Below are 18,456 nucleotides of genomic sequence, written 5' to 3'. Positions count from 1 at the left end.
ATGCAAACCAGGCGATCGGCCCAGTCGAGTCCATATCTAGTAAGCGCCCTCTGCTTCAATTAGTGAATGTTGCCTACGAGTATGTTGATACCCGGCCCACCTCACTTAGGGCGGTTCGGGTCGGCTAGCTGAAAAGCTGTCTCATGCCTCGTCACAGGGTCATGTTGACACTAGGCTTAAATGGCGGCGTGATTGACGATCGACGAACACTATGCCTACCCGAAGATCTGGGAACAAGCGGGGTATCACGATCGAAGCCAAAGACTAAGCCGATCGTGCCGTGATCCTCGCCTCTCGTCGGCTAGCAGCCCGGCCTAATAGCTCCATTCAGTCACGTTGACCGCCAAGGTGGCGGGGTTCAATCAGGTATAAGATCGAAGAGATGTCCGATTCCACATAGGACTGTTCTCTCTAGAGTATCAATCACCACTCCTACCTTCAATCGCCTAATTGCCAGTTCCTGTCTTGAACACCTTACAGCCATCATGAGTAACCTTTTCAGTACGACCTGGGAAGATTACGTTGAGCAGCAAGAAAGATGGGAGGAAGAAAGATCCACCGGCGACAATGACCGAAGCTTCATTGCCGATGCCCGCGACTATAACCTCGCAAATGGTCGCATTCTCAACGCTGAGTTCATCGACGAGAACGGACGCTCCTATGTATCCGAACTCGACCTTGGCAAATGCTTTGAAGTCGACCTGGAGGAGCTGAAATACCACCGACGTAAGTAATCTAACACTGCTATCCTCATTATTCCTTTTCCCGCCCTGCCTTGACTCCAGGGATTAAGGGAAAAAAATCATACAAATACAAACTCGCTACTGTCGCAAGGGTTTCTAACAAACTAGAACAGTTCCATTGGATTGGACGGCCTATGGAAAGTTTTTCGACCAAGTCGAAGTGGACGGAAAACCCTTCATCCATAGCGATCGCGAATGGGGTCCAATGCTCTGCGTTTCGTATTCCTATTTCGAGCCAGTTCAAAGATACCGAACGGGGCCGCATTGTTACCGACTCAATCTTGGCCGTCATGTCACGGTTCAGAATGGGCAGTTGACCTTCACGTATGGTGATTGCAGGTGCGTTATACATACCTTATCTCGTTTTTTCCCTTTTTTCTTTTGCGGGTAAAAAGCTAAACGGGGGTCAAAATGCGACAGTGGCGTACCGCGACCACCTATCCGAGAGCCGTGGCGCCAGTACTTTAAAGATGTTGATGAGGCGCGCGAGGTCGCCAGATATACTGCGAAAGAAGTTATCTATGACCCCGGCAATGGAAGGGACATCGTCATTCAGAATGATTATAGCGCCCGGGAAGACTGGGACAACTTTTGTGCAGCCTTCGTTGCCAGGGCCGTAGGCATTAAGTATGGAGGCTACAGCGACCATGAGCTGAATGAACACAATACCGAGGACGAACGTGGCTGTCCTTTGGTGCTGTGGTTACAGTCGGAGCTTGAGGCAGGCAACATCCCGGGTCTTAAGCTAGAGTGATTATGATATATAGGGTAGATCAATGAAATGAAGAATGTTGTCCGGTGGAAGAGGACCCCGATGGATGCTCACTTGGAGTTATTTGGGGAAATCTAAGAAAGTGGAACTTGAGGGCTTAGCAAATGGCAAATATCATCAAGATCAGTTTGTGATTTGCAGCTATTTCTTCTATCTGATTGCCTTGTGAGCGTACTCCCAGGCCTCCTGTTCCTCCACACTGGGCTCACCGTCCTTCGACAGCCCGCAATCAAACAACATCCCATCATCCAGCGGAGGACTTTCACTCCCACGCATCGCCCCCCACGGCGGGGAGGCCTGCATACGCGCCTGAATCCACTCCTCCTCCGAGAACGACGGCTCATCCCACTCCAATCTGATTCCCAACGGTCGGAGATCCTCCCGGAGTTGGATTAGACGATCCCACGGATACTCCAGAACCTCTTCGAGACAACACGGCTCCGGCATGTATCCGACGCGGATCATCCGGAGAGCGGCCTGTCTGGCCTGTGCCGCGTGGGCCAATTCTCGGATCCAGCGGGCCTCGACCTCCCCGAACGTGTCACAGGAATCCACACCGTAGGGACTCAGGCCATAACCCAGTTCGAGGGTCGTGAGACGGGGCGCGCAAAGAAGGGCGTCCGCGTGGGCGGGCATGAAGACGAATGGCAGGTCTCCTTCGTCCTCCTGCTGCCACCTAACGTATCCTTGGACCTGCCACCAAGGCAGCGTCAGGCGCTCCAAGGCGACAAACCCCCTGGTCTGGAAGAGCTTGCCTGGATGCAGATTGTCAATGTATCCGATGTGGATGGTTTGCAGAGTGTCCTTGTGGGCAAAGAGCCATGTGCTAAGCATCGAGAGATCAATCTCGAATTCCGGACTGCTTCCTCGCAAGAGCACGGCGTGGAAATGGATCAAGGCCTTAGGCCAGAGAATCAGCTCTTGGGTGGCCGCGGACGTATCTTGGTAGTCCTGAATATGGAGGGTGGAGAACTGAGCAGTGCCCTTCGTGATATTCGGTAGGCAGGAGGGCCTGTTCGCCCTTCGTTCTGCACTCGCAGTGCGCCCCCCAGTCTGAAATGCAATTCCATCAAGCTTCAGTTGGCGCAGACTGGGCATCTGCAGAGTGTCAAGTATGTCCCGCACGGTAAGGCCTGTCCCCATACGGCTTAGAGACAAACTCTCCAGTGCTGGCATGCTCCGAGATGCCCGGTGAACCAGGCCCCATGTTTGGTCTGGGTAACGCTCCCAGCCCCCACAAAAGGTCAAGGCTCTGACATTGGTGACACAGGTGATGATATCGCACGTAATATAGAAGTTGCGTCTGTGGATATCGATGTAATCGTCCATCTGAATCACAAGTTCTCTAACATTTTCACGGTATAGCGGCCGCTTTTGTAGCACGGCGAACAGAGTTTCTAGGGCTCTGCCGGCCGCCACCCTGACCAACACGTCACGATATAACAGAGGAAGTACGATCTGCGCCAGGCGACGACAGACTAACGTAAACTTCCGCAGGACCCTGCAAGTCTCGTAGTAGCTGGAGGCCACGTTTTCGAAAATGCAAGTTAGAATCTCTGTTGGAAGTCGTAGGATCGGTGGAACATCCATAATGAGCAGAGTTAGTTGACCCTCCACACGCCCCGCAACTGGTAATTTGGATTGCTGATTACAGAAGGCTGGCCTTATTGAAATGTAGCACAAGGTGGCTGATGAACACGACGAAACCATCAGCCATGTTTTAAACATATTTCAGTGAAGCCTGGCGTAGGCAGCGACAGGAGATGCCTGGACACCACGTGACTGCCCTGATCCCTTGCATGCCTATCAGCATCAAGGGAGCCCTTATCGATGAAACGACTCTGCTCTCACAGTGGGTAGTGATTGGTTCTAGAGTCGGTGCCAACACATCTGAATCTCAATTCACCTTCGCTGGCGAGACCTCAGGAACATAGGTATGTTGTATTGGGACGTTATATAAGTAGTGATGCTCTCCCTCAGAACAGTCTAGCAGAGCAGATCTGATGAGGTTTGCGTTGGCCTTGTAGGGACGTGCACGTCGGTTGCTCTTCCGGGATCTGCCTTTGTCTTCTACCACAAGCGCAATAGTATGGACGGGTACACTGAATCAAGTTGGGAAAAAATCATAAAACCACTCTCGTGTGGGCAGAGCAGTGGTCCAAGGCACTGTTCAGCCGGTGTGCCCATATGAGACAAACCCAGCCTACCGTCATGTTACCGGTCTCCGAGTGATCTCTCTAATGATGTTGATTTGGGGTTTCTGAAGTACTAAATGACGATCAACGACAGGTTTGGGCACTTAATACAGGCAGCCTTTGCGAAACAACTTTTTGGCGGTCTACAAAACGACGCGCTTGACATCGTCGGCTGCTGTAATAAGAATTAATTGGTTAAAGTCGAGGGGTCCGGTGACTTCGCCTCAGCTAGGAGTAAATCTGTTTTTGACGATGGCTAAACACCACCGCTGACCATGGATTCCGTCGTGAACGGTAGTGTGGTATTTCCTGACATGCTGCCCATTCCCGCCGGGGATAAGCGTGACGATAATCCGAAAACCATGACGGAAGAAATCGAAGAGTTCACAAGAGATGACTTGACTCTTTGTCCGGGCTCTTTGCCCAAGATCAACACAGACGGAGATTATGAGCCCATCTGGGGTAGCTCCATTGACGAAGATAACCCTGGCAGCTTTACCGGAATTCAGGGCGAGTATATGGATTTTATCTTCGACGTCAAGAGCTATGCACACCGTGCCGGTATTTCGGCGGCAGCAGTGTTCTAGTTTCACGTTCCTCTTTCTTACTTTCGCTGCCTTTTCCAGGTATACCTTGCAACACCACTATAACACACCACTAAACAGTTTTTGAATGTTCAAGAGGATATGAGTTGACCTCTTACAACAAGGATACCTACCTATGGGACAAATGCTTCGATCTGGCGAACAATCCTGAGACTCAGGCGAACGCGGTGTAAAATGCCGGCAAGCTTTCCAAACGGCTCTTGACGTTTTTGTGGTTCTTAAAACTCAGACTCTATCAGTCTTAGAGGCATTTGCATACTTCAGCGCCGGTAAGCATGACTCTGGATATATCAGCAGTTTACCTCAGGGCTAAGTTGACAACAGTTGTACAAGTCAGACAGACGGCACAAACATCCGACATAAACTCATCATCATCACCCTTGACTATTGCCGTTTGCCGTCTCTCTCTTCCCGTTGTCTCTTTCTCACCTCTAAGCATAACACCGACTCTATGGGATGTAGCACACTACCCAGCGAGCTGCAACAGCTCATCGCAGAGCTTCTTACTCTCCAATACCTCCACATTAGTCCTGTTTGCTTTGTACCTACAGATCTCCCAATTGATCTTTGAGCCCCCTAAGTGTGGTTCGTAACCTGCTCGTTGAGTCTTCTTTTATTAGTCGGCCCGTGCCTTTTCACAAACAGTGTTCAATCTGAGTGCTAGAGCTAAACTATGCTCTGCTCTTATGACCCTTTTCCTCTATCACTTGCTTTATATGATGCTACGTCTGCCCTCAGCAGCAGCCATTGAACCCACTGGCTTCGATAGCTTTAGATCATTAGATCTACTTCCGCAATCCCATGACAAACTATTGAGTATATTCTTCTCTTTGAACAGCGTTTCGTATCGAAAAGTTGTTGTCTGAACGCGTTGCCTTCTGTGGGTCACAGAGCCTAGTGAACGTATCCAAGGCGCTAGAGGTGCGTCATCGGACACCATGCCATCTCCCCATGGATCCGGACGGACTCGACTGTTCTCCTCGTAGAGTCTCGCCAAGCCAGGCTCACTCGCTCGCCCGACATCTCCTCCTCCTCCGCCGCCGCCGCCACCACCACCGGCTTGTAACAACCACATCCCGTCTTTCTCACGCTGCCGTTCGTCACCCCGATAGAGGTACAGTAAGGGTAAGATATCGTTTCGCCAGAGCGGCACGCGCGCGCACCGGCTGTTGCACAGCGCACCGAGCACTAGGGTACCCCCCCAGGCCCCAGAACAGCAGGGGCAGGACGATCCAGCGCCACCGCACGGTCACAAAGTCCACCCTGATCTAGACTCTCCCGGACGCCATCGCCGCCGCGGCGGGATTGGCCATGTACACGGAATCCCGAAAAGACTTGCTCATGGCTGCGGCGACATTCTGCCAGGCGCAGCTCAGCCGCTCAGAGGGATCGTGGCTGCACCCGGTGATGTACATAGTGTAGCCTCTATATCGCACAAATCAATTGATTTACTATACAATCAATGAATCTGGTCCGTGTTATCCTCGTCTTCAAGCCGCGATCCAAACCAATTTCCCTTTTGTCGTCGTTCTCGCTGTCGAGTCTGTGCCTGACCCTTGTTTGGACGCCTGCCCCGACCCTGAGGTTGCTCACAATCCTCGCGAGTTTCAATATCGCGATGTGTTATGCCCACATTCAATACCCAGCGCTGCAAAACACCATCCCCATCTTTTACGGTAGCTAGCCGTCGGGCTAGTTCCTCCACAAACGCCACACTCCGATGACGGCCCTCCTCGCAACATATTGTCACCACGATCACGACCTCTGTGCCGTCGACGCCGGGCTCTTTCCTGGAATGATCATCCACAGTTTGGGGCGTATCAGTCTGCGAGGCCCCCTCGTGAATTCCTTCCTGCGCTGTGGAACACAGCGGCTGTGCGCAGCTTTCTTCGACTGTAATGACTATGTCGCGTTGGACCTTGACCAAGAAGGCCTCGACCGCATCATTCTGCAGGAACTCCTTCTGCAACCGCCGGGACAGGCCGGTTGCTTTAACCCGCAGATGGCGGGGTGGGTTGGGCAAGTGTCGAATGTTGTAGGCTAAGGTTTGGTGATGTCGGGCCTCCTCCCGAGGTTGTTGTACCACAGGCCCATTAGCATGGCCATATGAGATGAGGGAGATGTGAACTGATTGTGTACGGCTGAGGGAGGACTCCATTCTAGGTGTGACTTGTACGATCGTAATGTAATTGGAAAAAAATTCAGAGAATGGCAAGAGTCAGGGAATTATTGTTTCCTTGTTGCAGTGAGTCATTCTTTGTAGTGGCTTAGTCAGAAACAACTTCACAAGCGCTAAGCAAGTCGGCTAAATAACCAGATAGTTTAATTTGATACTTTTCAGATGTATTGGTCGTGATTTACCGGCAAACCCCGAATACAAGCCAAAATCCGTGGGCTAAGGGTGCCATGGCAGCTGCCCCCAGAGATGCCCTGCATCTACATGGCTTGCCCTCACGTGACCAGAGAGAATGGTCGGCGAAAGCAAGAAGCAAAGGAGGGAGGTAGGTTCCTTAGGGCTACTTGTCTTGTACTTGGTAATGGTAGCTAGAGCATCGCCTCTTTCCGATATCGACAATATATCCCCTGAAGACGATGCTCCAATACGAACCCACGATGGTATGGCGTGATGAAACTGATAAACATTATATTATCATATGAAAATTATCTCCAAAATTAAAGAGATACAGAATTGTGACCGTATGTAAACCGCATCTTTGACTCTACCGAACTGTGCATGTTCTCCAGACACACCTTTCTCCCCGCCACTCAAAGGCGAATCTGCCAATGTCCGCTCACGGAACCATTCGAATAGCCGTCTAGCGTCCGATTTACCGCATCTACATCCAACCCGTCGATGACCGACGATTCCGTGGGGACGAGCTTCCCGGCCTCCACCCACTCGGTAACGTGCTCCCACAGCGGTGCCGTCGTCGCCGGCCGCACCGCCGACAGGCCGAACACATTCAACGTCTCAAAGCCTGCCGGCTTGGGCGCAGACAACTTGGTTTCGTCCACGGGGCCTGTGGGGAGCAGACGAGCCAGCTTGCCCTTGTGGGTATTCGACAGGGCCTCAACCCCAATATACTGGTTCTCAGGCGGATTAATCGCGTCGTAGACGTAGAGCAGATCATCTCCGACGATCGCACGCACCTCCGCCGCGATCTCAGCGCCGGACTTGTCAGCGCGATCGATGACGTGCGTCGCCCCCAGGCGCTGCGCCTCGGCCGCGCTGCGCGCGCTCCCCACAACAATGATCCGCCCGATGCCCGCCAGCGCGGCCAGCTGGATCCCGAAGCGGCCCGTGTTGGAGCCGCCGCCGATGATTAGGAGCGAGGTGGCGTGGTGGTCGAAGTCAGGGGAAGCCGTTGTCCAGGGTGCTGGGATCCCCAACGCGCTCGCGTCGAACAGGGCGACGGCCGGGGCCACCAGGTTGGTCGGCAGCGTGGCGAGTTGCGCGTCAGTAAAGCCAGCTGGCACCTTGGCCGAGTAGCGGGCGTCGAGGATGGCGTACTCCTGCAGTCCGGCCGTGTCGTTGCTGTCGGCGAGGGTCAGGCCCGCTTGGCCGACGATGTGGTCCCCCTCCTGGTAGCGGGTGACGTTGGGCCCGAGGCGGGTGACGACGCCGACGACGTCCGCGGCGAGCACGGCGGGGAGGGACTCCTGGATGAAGAGCCCGTAGTCGCGTGACTTGGCGTCGTGGGGATTGAGGCCAGCCACGGTGATCTTCACCAGCACTTGGTTCGCCTGGGGCTCGGGGATGGGCCGCGTGCCCTTGGTCAACGGCTTGCCGATTTCCGTCACCAGCAGCGCGGTCTGGGTTTGTTGGGACATTTGGTGTGTAGTCTTAGGTTATCGGAGATATGAAGATAGATGAGTCGTAGTGCAGAGATGTTTTGATAATTCTTTTGGACTGAGGTGGTAAGCTTCTTGCTGGAATATGTCATCTGGTGGGGTGAGTTGTTCTTCTTATATAGAAGCGGGGCACCCCGCATCAGCCGTGATTATCAATCTGTGCCCGCCCGTGATTACCAATCGGCATAGGATCATGATTTGCGTGATTGATTATACAATCGTACTTCTAGTAGAATCTTTCATCATCCTACACGAGATCTAAATCCTTCCTTCTGACTCAATTGGATTATAATCCTCGAAAATAAGATCTGACGTGCTCAATGGCGTGCGTGATACAAGAATCATTCGCCAAAACTGTCGTGACCCGCGTGATCCATGCCAAGGACATAATCACGGTTGGGCCAGCTGCACTGACACTGTTCAAATGTCAAATCTCATAACAACAAGGAAAGATTTCCTTCTTCGCGTACATTCTTCGATTGCCCGGTACATCAAGTGCGTATGTACATAACATTATCTTGAAATCCGCCGTCACCATCGGAGGGAAGTATGACGAAGAAGAGACCAAGCCTAAGCGGAGATGAACAAGTTTTGAATGGTAGGTAGTAGACGCTTAGCCTCAGGTTGAACGAGAGGACCTGAAGTTGTTACAGAGTATGTCTGGAACGTTTCCCGCGGGGAATATGCGTTTCATGCGTCGCATGGATGAGCTCGATCCATTGCACTTTCAAATCTTCACCCCCGATGATACCACAGAGTCCCCCCTCGCCTTCTGCGCTTCTCTCTCCGCCACAAGCACCTTCTCCGCATGAATCGAATCCAGATAGATCCGAACCGCCCGCAGTGTCCCGCTCGCATCAAACTCGCAATGCCACGAGTACTCCTGGTCGTAACTCAAGCCCAGGTCCTTGGTGGCGGTGTGGACTGACCGGAGCTCGACCGCCGCGCGGCCCCGTCCGTCACAGACAATACTGTCCACGCCCCGGGGCATGATGAAACAAGGGCCCGGCGCCGCGATCAGCGCCGAGTTGGAGCTCCAGATCTCGGCGAGGAAGGAGGCCTTGGTCCACGACCCGGAGAAGGGATGCTGCCCAGTGATCTGCCATGTCGAGTCCTCCGGCGCCGCGAGAAAGAATTGATCGTGGCCCGTTGGATAGTTGCGGAGGTGGAGGAAGAGCCGATGGATGTCCTGCGCGGTTGGGTACCCCATTGCTGTATGGATGATTGAGATTTCCCTTTTCCTTTAGTTCGCGAAATGAACATTAGCAACAGGACTCGGTGAATGTATCTGGCCCTCCCAACGAAGGTCTTTTTCCCGATCACTCGCCGACACTAGGGAATGACTGAGGTAGATGGAAATCTGAATGAATACTATGGCTTTTGCTTCGCTTGAACTCGACTTCCCTTTACCCATCGTATCTTTGATATATTGTTTTCCCGGCTAAGTAGGATAGCAGAGGTCGGCCGGGCCCTATGTCAGCGCGGATTGCCTTCCGCGTCCTCTTTACTCAATTCCCGGGAGGTTGATAAGCACTAAGTGCATTTGCAGATCGCTATATGCCGCGCCATATCTCGCACCCCGAGTCAGCACTAGGACACTCAACACGAGATCGAGGCAAAGGCGCGGCATCTATACTGGCGTGGCGGTTTGTTCCCCGTGCCCAAAATATTGGGAATGGGGAGAATGTGCCCCTGCTCCATTGGCATTACGGACTTCCCCCTCTTCCGGTCATCGACAGAGTGCGCAGTTCGCAGAGCGTACAGGAACAGGCACAGTAGCCGCCTCCCGCTTCCGGTCTTACCTTACCCGCTCTAATCCCACAAACCTGAGGACCAGTTTGGCCCATTGGCTACATCCTCTCCTCCGGAATACGACCAACACGAAGAAAGCCCACGAGAATAATTGGGGCCAAAGAGGGCTACACGGTCCTTTGACCACTGCGCGATGTCTTAGAATAGGAGAGATATGGATTCTTGACTTTGAGAAGATGCTAGATTAGTTTGCAAGAGGGCTACTGTTTGCATCCCACGCTTGGGAAGAAGGACTGGGCGCTTGGTCAGGTCCGCTAAGAATACTGCCGGCCAGAATTCCGCGGTGGCGGAGCCCTACCTTGTCCGCCACTATCGTATCCATGCGGGTTCAACCTTCGTAATCCATCAACTGAGCCTCAAAGTGAATAAGCCTGGGTCTCACAGCCAAAGGCGGCTGGTGACATGCGCTTCTTTCCCACTGTCACCGTTAGGACTCATTAGCAGAACACTGAGCAGCGGATGCCTCGAGCGGGTATAAAGAGAGAGACAGACAGAGATATCTCTATATAGTTCCCATGGATGGATAGATGACTGGCATGAAACATCAGTGTTTCTACTTTTTCCAGTGCGCGAGGAGAACAACCGGCAACGTCGTTCTTTCCTAAACCAGCACAAGCAATAGAACATGGGTTCCAGCATAAAGCCCATCACCGGGGCCGAAATCTTCCATGAGATGCTGCATCGGCTCGCGGTGAAAGCCGTCTGTGAGTAAGACCCGATGTTTCCGAAATAACGTGCTAAGTGGGTGTATATGATGTCCAGTTGGGTACAATGGCGCGGCGGTCGTCGCGATCTTCGACGCGATCTACCAGTCCCCGTACTTCACCTTTGTGCTGCCTCGTCACGAACAAGGGGCCGGCCACATGGCGCAGGGCTACGCCCGTGCCGCCCAAAGGCCCGGCGTGGTCCTAGTCACCTCCGGTCCCGGCACCTCCAACATGGTTACCCCGGTCCTCGACGCCGCCATGGACAGTACTCCTCTGGTGGTCTTCTGCGGGCAGGTCTCGCAGCAGGATCTCGGCACGAACGCATTCCAGGAGATCCCGACTGAACAAATCATGCGGCCGTGCGCAAAGGCCGGCTTCACCGTCACCTCCGTCGAGGCTCTGCCTTTCATCATGGTGGAGGCGTTTCGCACCGCGGGGCGGGGTCGACCGGGTCCGGTGGTGGTTGTCCTCCCGAGGGATATCTCTACTGCGTCTCTGGACCGAAGTGAGATGCACAGGGCCATGATGAGTCTTCCCCTTCCCCTTCCTGGCGAGCCGAGCGTGTGGGGAGAGGCCCCGGGGACTCTGAGGATGACGGATGAGCAGGTAGCAACGATTGCAGAGATGATCAGCCAGTCCGAGCGACCGGTGATCCTCGCCGGCCAGGGGGTAGTGTTGTCCCCGCGTGGAGCGGAGATGGTCAACGAACTGGCCCAGACGGCCACGATCCCAGTGACAACCACACTCCCCGCGCTAGGGTGCTTTAACGAGGAAGATCCAAAATCTCTGGGGATGGTCGGCCAATACGGGTCGGCAGCCGCGAATCTAGCAATCCAGGAAGCAGATCTTCTGCTTGTCCTCGGCGCGCGACTCGACGATCGGGTAGTCAGGACTCCCAAGGCGTTTGCCCTGAAGGCCAGGAATTCGTTGCTGGCGGAAAGAGTAGGCGTGGTCCAGATTAACATTCACGAACCGCACTTGAACCACGTCATCCCCGCCGGGGAGGCTGTGGCCTGCGACGTCGGTGATGCGATCTCTCGGGTGTTGCCACAGGTCTACCGTCGCTCGTCTAGACCAGGTTGGATGGGGCAGCAATCCACATGGAAGGGGCTCTATCCATTCAAGTACGAACAGGAGGATGGAGGAGAACAAATCATGCCGCAAGCAGTCCTCGAAGAGCTGGACCGCCAGCTCCAAGGCCAGTCGAGGCCGGTGATTATCACCACCGGGGTCGGCCGGCACCAGATGTGGGCGACGCAATTCCTACGGTGGACTAGGCAGCGGAAGATCATTACCTCAGGCTCCCTGGGCACAATGGGGTTTGGTCTTCCAGCAGCTATTGGCGCCAAGGTCGCTCGTCCGGATGCCCTAGTCATCGATCTCGATGGCGATGCCTCTTTCTGTATGACGATGGAGGAACTGCTTTCCGCTTCGCAGGCGGGCGTCGACGTCAAAGTGGTCATCTTCAATAATCAGGAGCAAGGCATGGTCACGGAGTGGCAATCAACCAACTGTGACAAACGGTATTCTCATTCCCATCAGTCTAACCCCCGCTTTGATGCTTTGGCGGAGGCAATGGGCGTTCAAGCGAGAATTTGTTCATCAGTGAGTGACTTGCCGGGGAGACTCTCCTGGCTGTTACAAACAACGTCGGCCGCTTTGTTGGAGGTTCGTGTCGCCAGCAAGCTGCGACAAGTGGTCTCATTCTGCGAACTCAAATAGTCCTGACTCGAACATTGTGACTTGCGCGATGGGTTATAGATTATTGGTGGAAATGCCGAGTTGTATAGAGAGCTGTTACAGAGTTCATTCCGAAGGTTCGATAGCCCGCCAGTGGACGAGAGCTATGGGATGTAGATTAGACATGGTCCCCTTGTCCTCATACTTCTATCACCTGGCTGGTAATACTGCTATGCATCACTAGCGAGTACCAGACATAACCCGGCGAACTCGTTGTGTAGCCGCCCAAAGGGAAAGGTTTATAGAAGCAATATCAAGATTTCTTTTGTCGCGAAATGACCATCCATCAGATCTCATAGAGCCGCGTAGAATGACAGCGGGGAGAAGCACGAAATCTCAGGAAGTGGGGGAGCAAGAAAATGTCTCCGGGTCTAGTCTACAGATATACTAAAAGTGAAAGCTAAGCTCAGGGTACCGGGCCAAATAGGTCTTAGGCTCTCATAGTACCAGGTCCAGGGTGGGGCAACAAATAACAATCCTTGCCAAGTCTTCGGAGCTCCGGTGGAAGTATGAGATAAGTATACTTTTAGAGGGTTAATACAGCATACCAAGTTTACCCTTGCTTATCACACTATCTTATCATGTCTCGTCTTAAGATTCCTCTCTTGCACTTGAATTCGGAAGAATCATTCATGAGCTGCACGTGTTGTAGTGGGTTATACTTGGATCGGGAAGCGTCTTTTAAGCCCTGCTATCATCTATATTACAAGTAAATAGCATGATAATCTCTTCCTGAGCAATGAGCCCCACAAGCACAACTCAACATAGGCAGCAACGTTTGACAATTGACCCCTCATTTCAACATTGCCGAGGCTGTAACGGTAGCATTGTCATAGCAATGCAGTGACCAATTGTTCCTGGTGTAGCTTTGATAACTCGAACTAGTGGGACTGTTTGGTGCGCAGAACCTGTGATCCTCAATGCTATGACCCGGAACTCCCACGCCACTGACAGAAACATGATACAATTCCGCCCACACGGACTTATCAAGGTGGCAGTAATTATAATCCACTTTCCCTTCTCCTTATTCCTACCCTGATCCTAACGATGCGCTTCCCACTCCCACTGATCACCATGCTTCTGAACCCGTTCCGACCATGTGAGGGCTCTCCAAACTTCCAAGAGGAATATCATAACAGTAGCTATGTTCCGGAGGTGATTGAAACCGTGTTAGGCCGCCAGGTTGTGGCGCCAGATACCCCCTACGTGGCTGCAGCCGGCACCAACGCCCTATACTTCATCGACACCCGATTCGACCCGGAGACGGCCCAGCATATCAAGCTCCAAATCGAAAAGGCCTCCGTGCCGCAACTGGACGAGTACATCGCGATTGACGAGATGGAGGCGACGGCCGAAGTGAAGAACAGGGTGACTGGTGAAACGACCTTCGTGTTCGACCCCCACTATGCGCGGGTGCTGTTTGCCAGAGGCATGAACCGGCACAATCCGGACCTCGAACTACCGGAGCATGAGCCGGCCGGCGACTGGTTGGTGACCTACAACCTGGATAAGGTAGTATCCTGACGACGGCAACGCGGGCCAACACGTTCTGCTACCATGATGGCTGCTATACCCAACAAAGGCTGCATATACCAGACGAGTGAGAAATGTAATATCTGCCGCGAGGATCGAGTGGACAACAAGTGTGCCGGAATGCAGCTAAGCGCCATCGGGATATGTCACCCACTCTGCTCTAGAGCTGCCGACACCCCCAAGTAAGATAGAGAGGCGGATGCAAGTTACTATCGGCGCATGTACGAGTTGCACTGGGCAGCGCAAGAAGATGTACGATAGGCTGCTATGGGGGATTAGGCACTCAAGGCTCTAATGGAGGGTGGGGAATGAGCCACATGACTCTCCAGCTTCGCGTTCTTGTATTAATCTCTCCAAGAGGCAATTGCCGCGTCTAATAGCTGGCTTCTGTACGGTTGGGCGGAAGGGAAGCTCTGTTTTCCACACCCTGGGGTCGTATGCACTGGGGCTTATTCTTGTTTGTCTTATGTACAAAGCAATTTTTGCGCAGTATAGGTCTATTTTATAGATGCGAAGAGCAACGTCATGCCGAATTGGCCTCCCCAATAGAGCAGGAGATGTATCTATCCGGTCAGCTCAAGACTGCAGTTAATTGTTGCCCATAGATCTAGTCACTACCAAGGCTTGGTGTCTATCTTTCGAGATGAATCGGAGAACAAAACCGATTCCCTTCCTTGGGATCATGCTCGCATCAACAAATGTATTATAGCATTACATAACAAAGCGTTTGCCATTGCTCATACCTCCACGATATTTGCAGAGCGTGCATCTCGAACAACAAAGGTCAAGCAAACGCAGCACAAACACGCTTCCACACGCACAAACGCTGGCATGAACAAGATGCATCTCACATCTTTTCCCTATCAACCCATCCCCACCCCTTTTCCGGAACATTACACCCCAACTCCAAACTTCCCGCCCTCTGGAATCGGCAAATACGCACACCCCTTATAATCACACGTATCCTTATACACCTCCGTTCCCCACCAACTAAAATGCGCCGACGCCCCACTGTAGAAGATAGCAAAGAAGATGACCACCCCGGCGATCGAGACCGACGAATCCAGCGCCGAGCTGAGCACAAAGTTATACTTGTACCACCACTGGTAAAGGCGCTTGCGGATGAGCACGCCGAAGGTCAGCCCGACGACCGCCCAGCTGCCGTAGTTAGTGCCGGTCGCGGGCGGGAGGTAGTTCAGCCCGCCCAGGAACAGTGGAACGTGGACCCGGCGCCACAGGGAGTTGGGGTAGCGGCGCTGGAGGTAGTACACGGGGATCGGGAGGATGGCGCCGATGATGAAGAAGTACAGGAGGCGGTTGTAGCCGATGCCATTATTAAAGAAATTGCGCGGGCCGATGGCGCCCCAGATCAGACTGGTGTTGAAGTGCGTGCGCGAGTAGGGGCAGGTGAAGCCGTTGACCCCGGTTGTTGTGCACACGCCTTCGATGTGGCCGAGGCCCCAGTTCAGGACGCAGACGGAGCTGAGCGTGCCGGCGATCATGCCGACGACTTGGACGAAGAAGACTTTGCGGGGTGGGACCTAGGGGTTGTCAGATTTGGGGGTGTTCCTTTTAGGGTGGGGAGAAAGGGAGGGCAAATACGTGGCAGTAATCTCCTAGCTTCATGTCCTGGGCGAAGTAGAGACCTTTGATGGTTGTGATGTAGCCGATGTCGAAGAACCAGATATTGGCGAGGATGCGGTTCTCGAAGACGAACCCCGCGATGATCCGGCATAGGATATCGATGTTGATCTTCAGGTTCGAGGTCGCATACACCAGAGCCAACTATGGCACAGTTTAGGATGAAGTCTAGAGGCCAGTGCAAGGAATCAACTTACCGGTCCGTAGAACACCATGGCAACGGCACACGCCAGCAGAACGCCATACCAATGCAGCTCGACGCGCCAGTACTCCACGGCAAAAATAGTCACAAAGAGCGCGACAATGGCGGTCGAGAGATACCACCACGTCGGCACACGGGCATGCGCGCCGATCTTCTCCGGTTCCTCTTGTTCGCTGGAGAAGGACTGGCGGACCAGCTTGGGGATTCTTCGAGCCGCAGCCGTCATGACATCGCGCTTCTCAAGGAATGTCCACACGAGGAGCGAGCTCAGTGTCGCGAAGGACAAACCAAACATGTTCAGGGCGTAGGTGACAGGGGTATAGACCTTTCAGGTTTGTCAGCTGTGTTACGATAACGCTATCTCTGTCCCCACTTACCGGCGAGTAAGCCTTGTACTTTGCCAAGTCTAGCTTGTATCCAGACGCCGCGCTGACGACCTTGGATGCTTTATACACGGCGCCAGTGTTGTCGTACACTGGAAGTCAAATCCCTCGTTAGCTGAAACATCCCAGGTTGCGTGAAACATAGACGGCTTACCCGACGAGCTCTGGAAGGGTAGATGACCGGTATACCAGACGTTGGAATAGTAGCATGCGACCGCCACAATCCAAATCCAAAAGACCAGACCCGCGAAGACGTTGATGATGGCCCAGGAAGGGATCAACAGAGGGGATCCGACATACGAGATCTGACTCCCTGCGTGATACTACAGGTAAGGATTGCTCAAACAGGATCAATGGCTGCGGAACTTACAATCGAAGGTGATCGGCAACAGTCCCATGCCACTCGTCATACCAAACAGCTGATTGACGACCGTACTCTTGGGATTAATCCAACAAGGGAAGGTGAAGTAGCTCAGCGCCGGGAAGATGAAGTCCGGGAACCAGTACCAGCAGAAGGAGATACAGAATGCAAGGCTGAAGAACCCGTACCGCGAAATCTTCCAAGTTGCGTTTCTAGTATCGGTTGGTTAGTTGTCATTCTCTAAGCGAACCGAGGTTCACTTACAGTCCTCGAACGTCCCCCTGGCCTACTTGATGCAGGGTTGTCGTCAGAGCAGTGCAGCTCAGAACGCCAGGCCAAACCAGCTCACGAGGCTCCACCACAAGAGCACGGAAGAACCCAGCCAGACAGAATCCGATGAGGAAGGTTCCAAATGTAATCAGCATCTGGAAACCCCAGCCCGCACTATACCCGTAGAATTTCTGCTGTTCGGTGAGAACATCCGCGCCTAAACGGACGTAGATACTCAGATTCGACATCATATAGATCAATACATGTTCCTGAGCGCAGACGAGTGTTAACGCAACCTACCCGAGTAGCTGTGATACAAGAGACACTCACCTTCTGGTTGAATGGGCCCGGGTTCAGGTTAAAACTCCACGCTCCCAGAGGCACGTTCCAAGCAGGGATGACCTTTTCCCAAAGCTTTCCTAACGGGTATGCAAGAAGAAGAACGACGGTGGCTGAGATCGTAATGGACGGATTGCGGAGGGTGTACAGGGTGTTGAGGCCACTGGCAACGATACAGAAGCCGACCCCAAGCACCCACATGCGCAGGGTCAGAACCGGCTCAGTCGGATCATCCTCGGAGATGCCAATGCCAGCAGCTCTCAACACCTCGGTCTGCGACTCCACTTCGGCTGGAGAGGGTGTTGCTGTCAGCACTAGGACTGGATGCAAGCGGACGGTCGCAGAGACATCCTGTCAGGGGGGGGGACGCACCCTTGTCATCATTTTCCACCGCATACACCTCTTTTTCCATCCCTTTCGTATCGGTGGCCATTTTCGCGAAGGAAATTCAGTAAGGGGCGGAGGACCAGACTTCTGCCCCAATGGGGTGGGAAAAGAATTCCGCTAGAGCGACGGCGAAGTGCAACAAGATTATCTGATCGATCAGATATTTTCCATCAGATAAGATTCCGCCGTGCCAGGGGGGAGGCGATACTTAACAGCTGGACCCGGGTAAGTGGCTTGACCAGATTTTCCCATTTCACCACCCACAACATCCGACCGTCATCACAGCACGCGCTGCCAGGGGGGCAAAGGGTAGAGTGGGCCCGGGTTCTGTCCGACTTGGCTCGTAACTTGGTTCAGCCCTACCTAGCCTTATGAATTCAGGGTGAAAAAAGAACGGCTGCCTAGCCAAGGTGGAGCTCTGGTGGCTCTAGTGTCTCGTGTTGGGAAAGTTACATTTTTCACACCATTCGCACATCCATCCTCTCCCCAAGAGATATTATCCGCAGGATCATCGTTCTTCTTCTGCTCTGTTCATGTTTTGTGGTGTTTGAGGAACAGTGTCTGCCTGATTGTGCGGTCATGTTCTTGTGCGGTCCGTATCCACCTTTCGGCCAGTGCTGGAATGTGGTCGGCTAAGCGTTCGGCTAGTTTGTCCCGATCATGAGGGGGATACGGGCCAAAGGGTTAGGTGGTCAGCCACGGCCCTCCCCTCGCCCGTGGGTGCATTCTAGACTAGTTTTGCAGGTGAGGGTCTCGGTGGAGGGGAAACGTCGAATCAAAGACGACAATTCCGTTGTGCAGCTGATCTCAGCAACTAAATTGCCATATTATCTGATTGATTATCGACGAGGATGACGTTCCAAACCACCGGACCCTCCGGAATAGGTTCGGAAATGACAAGGTGGTGCCGCATA

At 53.3% G+C, this 18,456-nt stretch overlaps 8 protein-coding genes across 8 annotated transcripts; 3 read left to right on the top strand and 5 right to left on the bottom strand.

The window, feature by feature from the left end:
- Positions 1-50: 50 nt before the first annotated feature.
- Positions 51-1,601, top strand: ASPACDRAFT_120269 (uncharacterized protein; the record flags this gene model as incomplete). The annotated part of the gene is made up of 3 exons (XM_020196332.1): positions 51-726; positions 857-1,082; positions 1,164-1,601. Coding segments are annotated over exons 1-3 (796 nt in total), but the record flags the coding sequence as incomplete, so codon positions are not given.
- Positions 1,602-1,665: 64 nt separating this feature from the next.
- ASPACDRAFT_43793 (uncharacterized protein) lies at positions 1,666-3,105 on the bottom strand (the record flags this gene model as incomplete). Its single annotated transcript, XM_020201318.1, has 1 exon — positions 1,666-3,105. The coding sequence occupies one exon, from the start codon at positions 3,103-3,105 to the stop codon at positions 1,666-1,668; it is 1,440 nt and encodes a 479-aa protein (XP_020055472.1).
- Positions 3,106-5,660: 2,555 nt separating this feature from the next.
- On the bottom strand, positions 5,661-6,539 carry ASPACDRAFT_120263 (uncharacterized protein). The gene has a single exon (XM_020196331.1). The coding sequence runs from the start codon at positions 6,471-6,473 to the stop codon at positions 5,775-5,777; it is 699 nt and encodes a 232-aa protein (XP_020055471.1). The 5' UTR covers positions 6,474-6,539; the 3' UTR covers positions 5,661-5,774.
- A 472-nt stretch (positions 6,540-7,011) lies between these two features.
- ASPACDRAFT_1870208 (zinc-binding alcohol dehydrogenase family protein) lies at positions 7,012-8,146 on the bottom strand (the record flags this gene model as incomplete). Its single annotated transcript, XM_020197947.1, has 1 exon — positions 7,012-8,146. The coding sequence occupies one exon, from the start codon at positions 8,144-8,146 to the stop codon at positions 7,082-7,084; it is 1,065 nt and encodes a 354-aa protein (XP_020055470.1). The 3' UTR covers positions 7,012-7,081.
- A 748-nt stretch (positions 8,147-8,894) lies between these two features.
- ASPACDRAFT_43789 (uncharacterized protein) lies at positions 8,895-9,377 on the bottom strand (the record flags this gene model as incomplete). Its single annotated transcript, XM_020201317.1, has 1 exon — positions 8,895-9,377. One exon carries the CDS (start codon positions 9,375-9,377, stop codon positions 8,895-8,897), a length of 483 nt encoding a protein of 160 aa, XP_020055469.1.
- A 1,227-nt stretch (positions 9,378-10,604) lies between these two features.
- On the top strand, positions 10,605-12,543 carry ASPACDRAFT_60941 (thiamine pyrophosphate-binding protein; the record flags this gene model as incomplete). Its single annotated transcript, XM_020203611.1, has 3 exons — positions 10,605-10,683; positions 10,742-12,291; positions 12,448-12,543. 3 exons carry the CDS (start codon positions 10,605-10,607, stop codon positions 12,541-12,543), a joined length of 1,725 nt encoding a protein of 574 aa, XP_020055468.1.
- Positions 12,544-13,446: 903 nt separating this feature from the next.
- On the top strand, positions 13,447-14,233 carry ASPACDRAFT_120262 (uncharacterized protein). Its single transcript, XM_020196330.1, has one exon. It carries the CDS (start codon positions 13,501-13,503, stop codon positions 13,948-13,950), a length of 450 nt encoding a protein of 149 aa, XP_020055467.1. The 5' UTR covers positions 13,447-13,500; the 3' UTR covers positions 13,951-14,233.
- Positions 14,234-14,524: 291 nt separating this feature from the next.
- ASPACDRAFT_120261 (uncharacterized protein) lies at positions 14,525-17,937 on the bottom strand. Its single transcript, XM_020196329.1, has 10 exons — positions 17,751-17,937; positions 17,528-17,690; positions 17,147-17,445; positions 16,811-17,085; positions 16,556-16,758; positions 16,340-16,498; positions 16,180-16,277; positions 15,798-16,127; positions 15,562-15,744; positions 14,525-15,500 (listed from the first exon to the last, which is right to left on the bottom strand). Exons 2-10 carry the CDS (start codon positions 17,586-17,588, stop codon positions 14,853-14,855), a joined length of 2,256 nt encoding a protein of 751 aa, XP_020055466.1. The 5' UTR covers positions 17,589-17,690; positions 17,751-17,937; the 3' UTR covers positions 14,525-14,852.
- Positions 17,938-18,456: the final 519 nt, after the last annotated feature.

This window comes from Aspergillus aculeatus (assembly GCF_001890905.1).
Source record: "Aspergillus aculeatus ATCC 16872 unplaced genomic scaffold ASPACscaffold_9, whole genome shotgun sequence".
NCBI lineage: Eukaryota > Fungi > Ascomycota > Eurotiomycetes > Eurotiales > Aspergillaceae > Aspergillus > Aspergillus aculeatus.
This window is presented reverse-complemented; position numbering and strand designations above follow the sequence as displayed.

Coding starts and splice junctions, on each gene's coding strand:
- ASPACDRAFT_120262 (XM_020196330.1), top strand. CDS start 13,501: ATGCTTCTGAACCCGTTCCGACCATGTGAGGGCTCTCCAAACTTCCAA.
- ASPACDRAFT_120263 (XM_020196331.1), bottom strand. CDS start 6,473: ATGGAGTCCTCCCTCAGCCGTACACAATCAGTTCACATCTCCCTCATC.
- ASPACDRAFT_120261 (XM_020196329.1), bottom strand. CDS start 17,588: ATGGCCACCGATACGAAAGGGATGGAAAAAGAGGTGTATGCGGTGGAA. Junction 17,446..17,527: donor GGTGGAAAATGATGACAAGG/GTGCGTCCCCCC, acceptor CACCCTCTCCAG/CCGAAGTGGAGTCGCAGACC. Junction 15,501..15,561: donor AGCTAGGAGATTACTGCCAC/GTATTTGCCCTC, acceptor GACAACCCCTAG/GTCCCACCCCGCAAAGTCTT.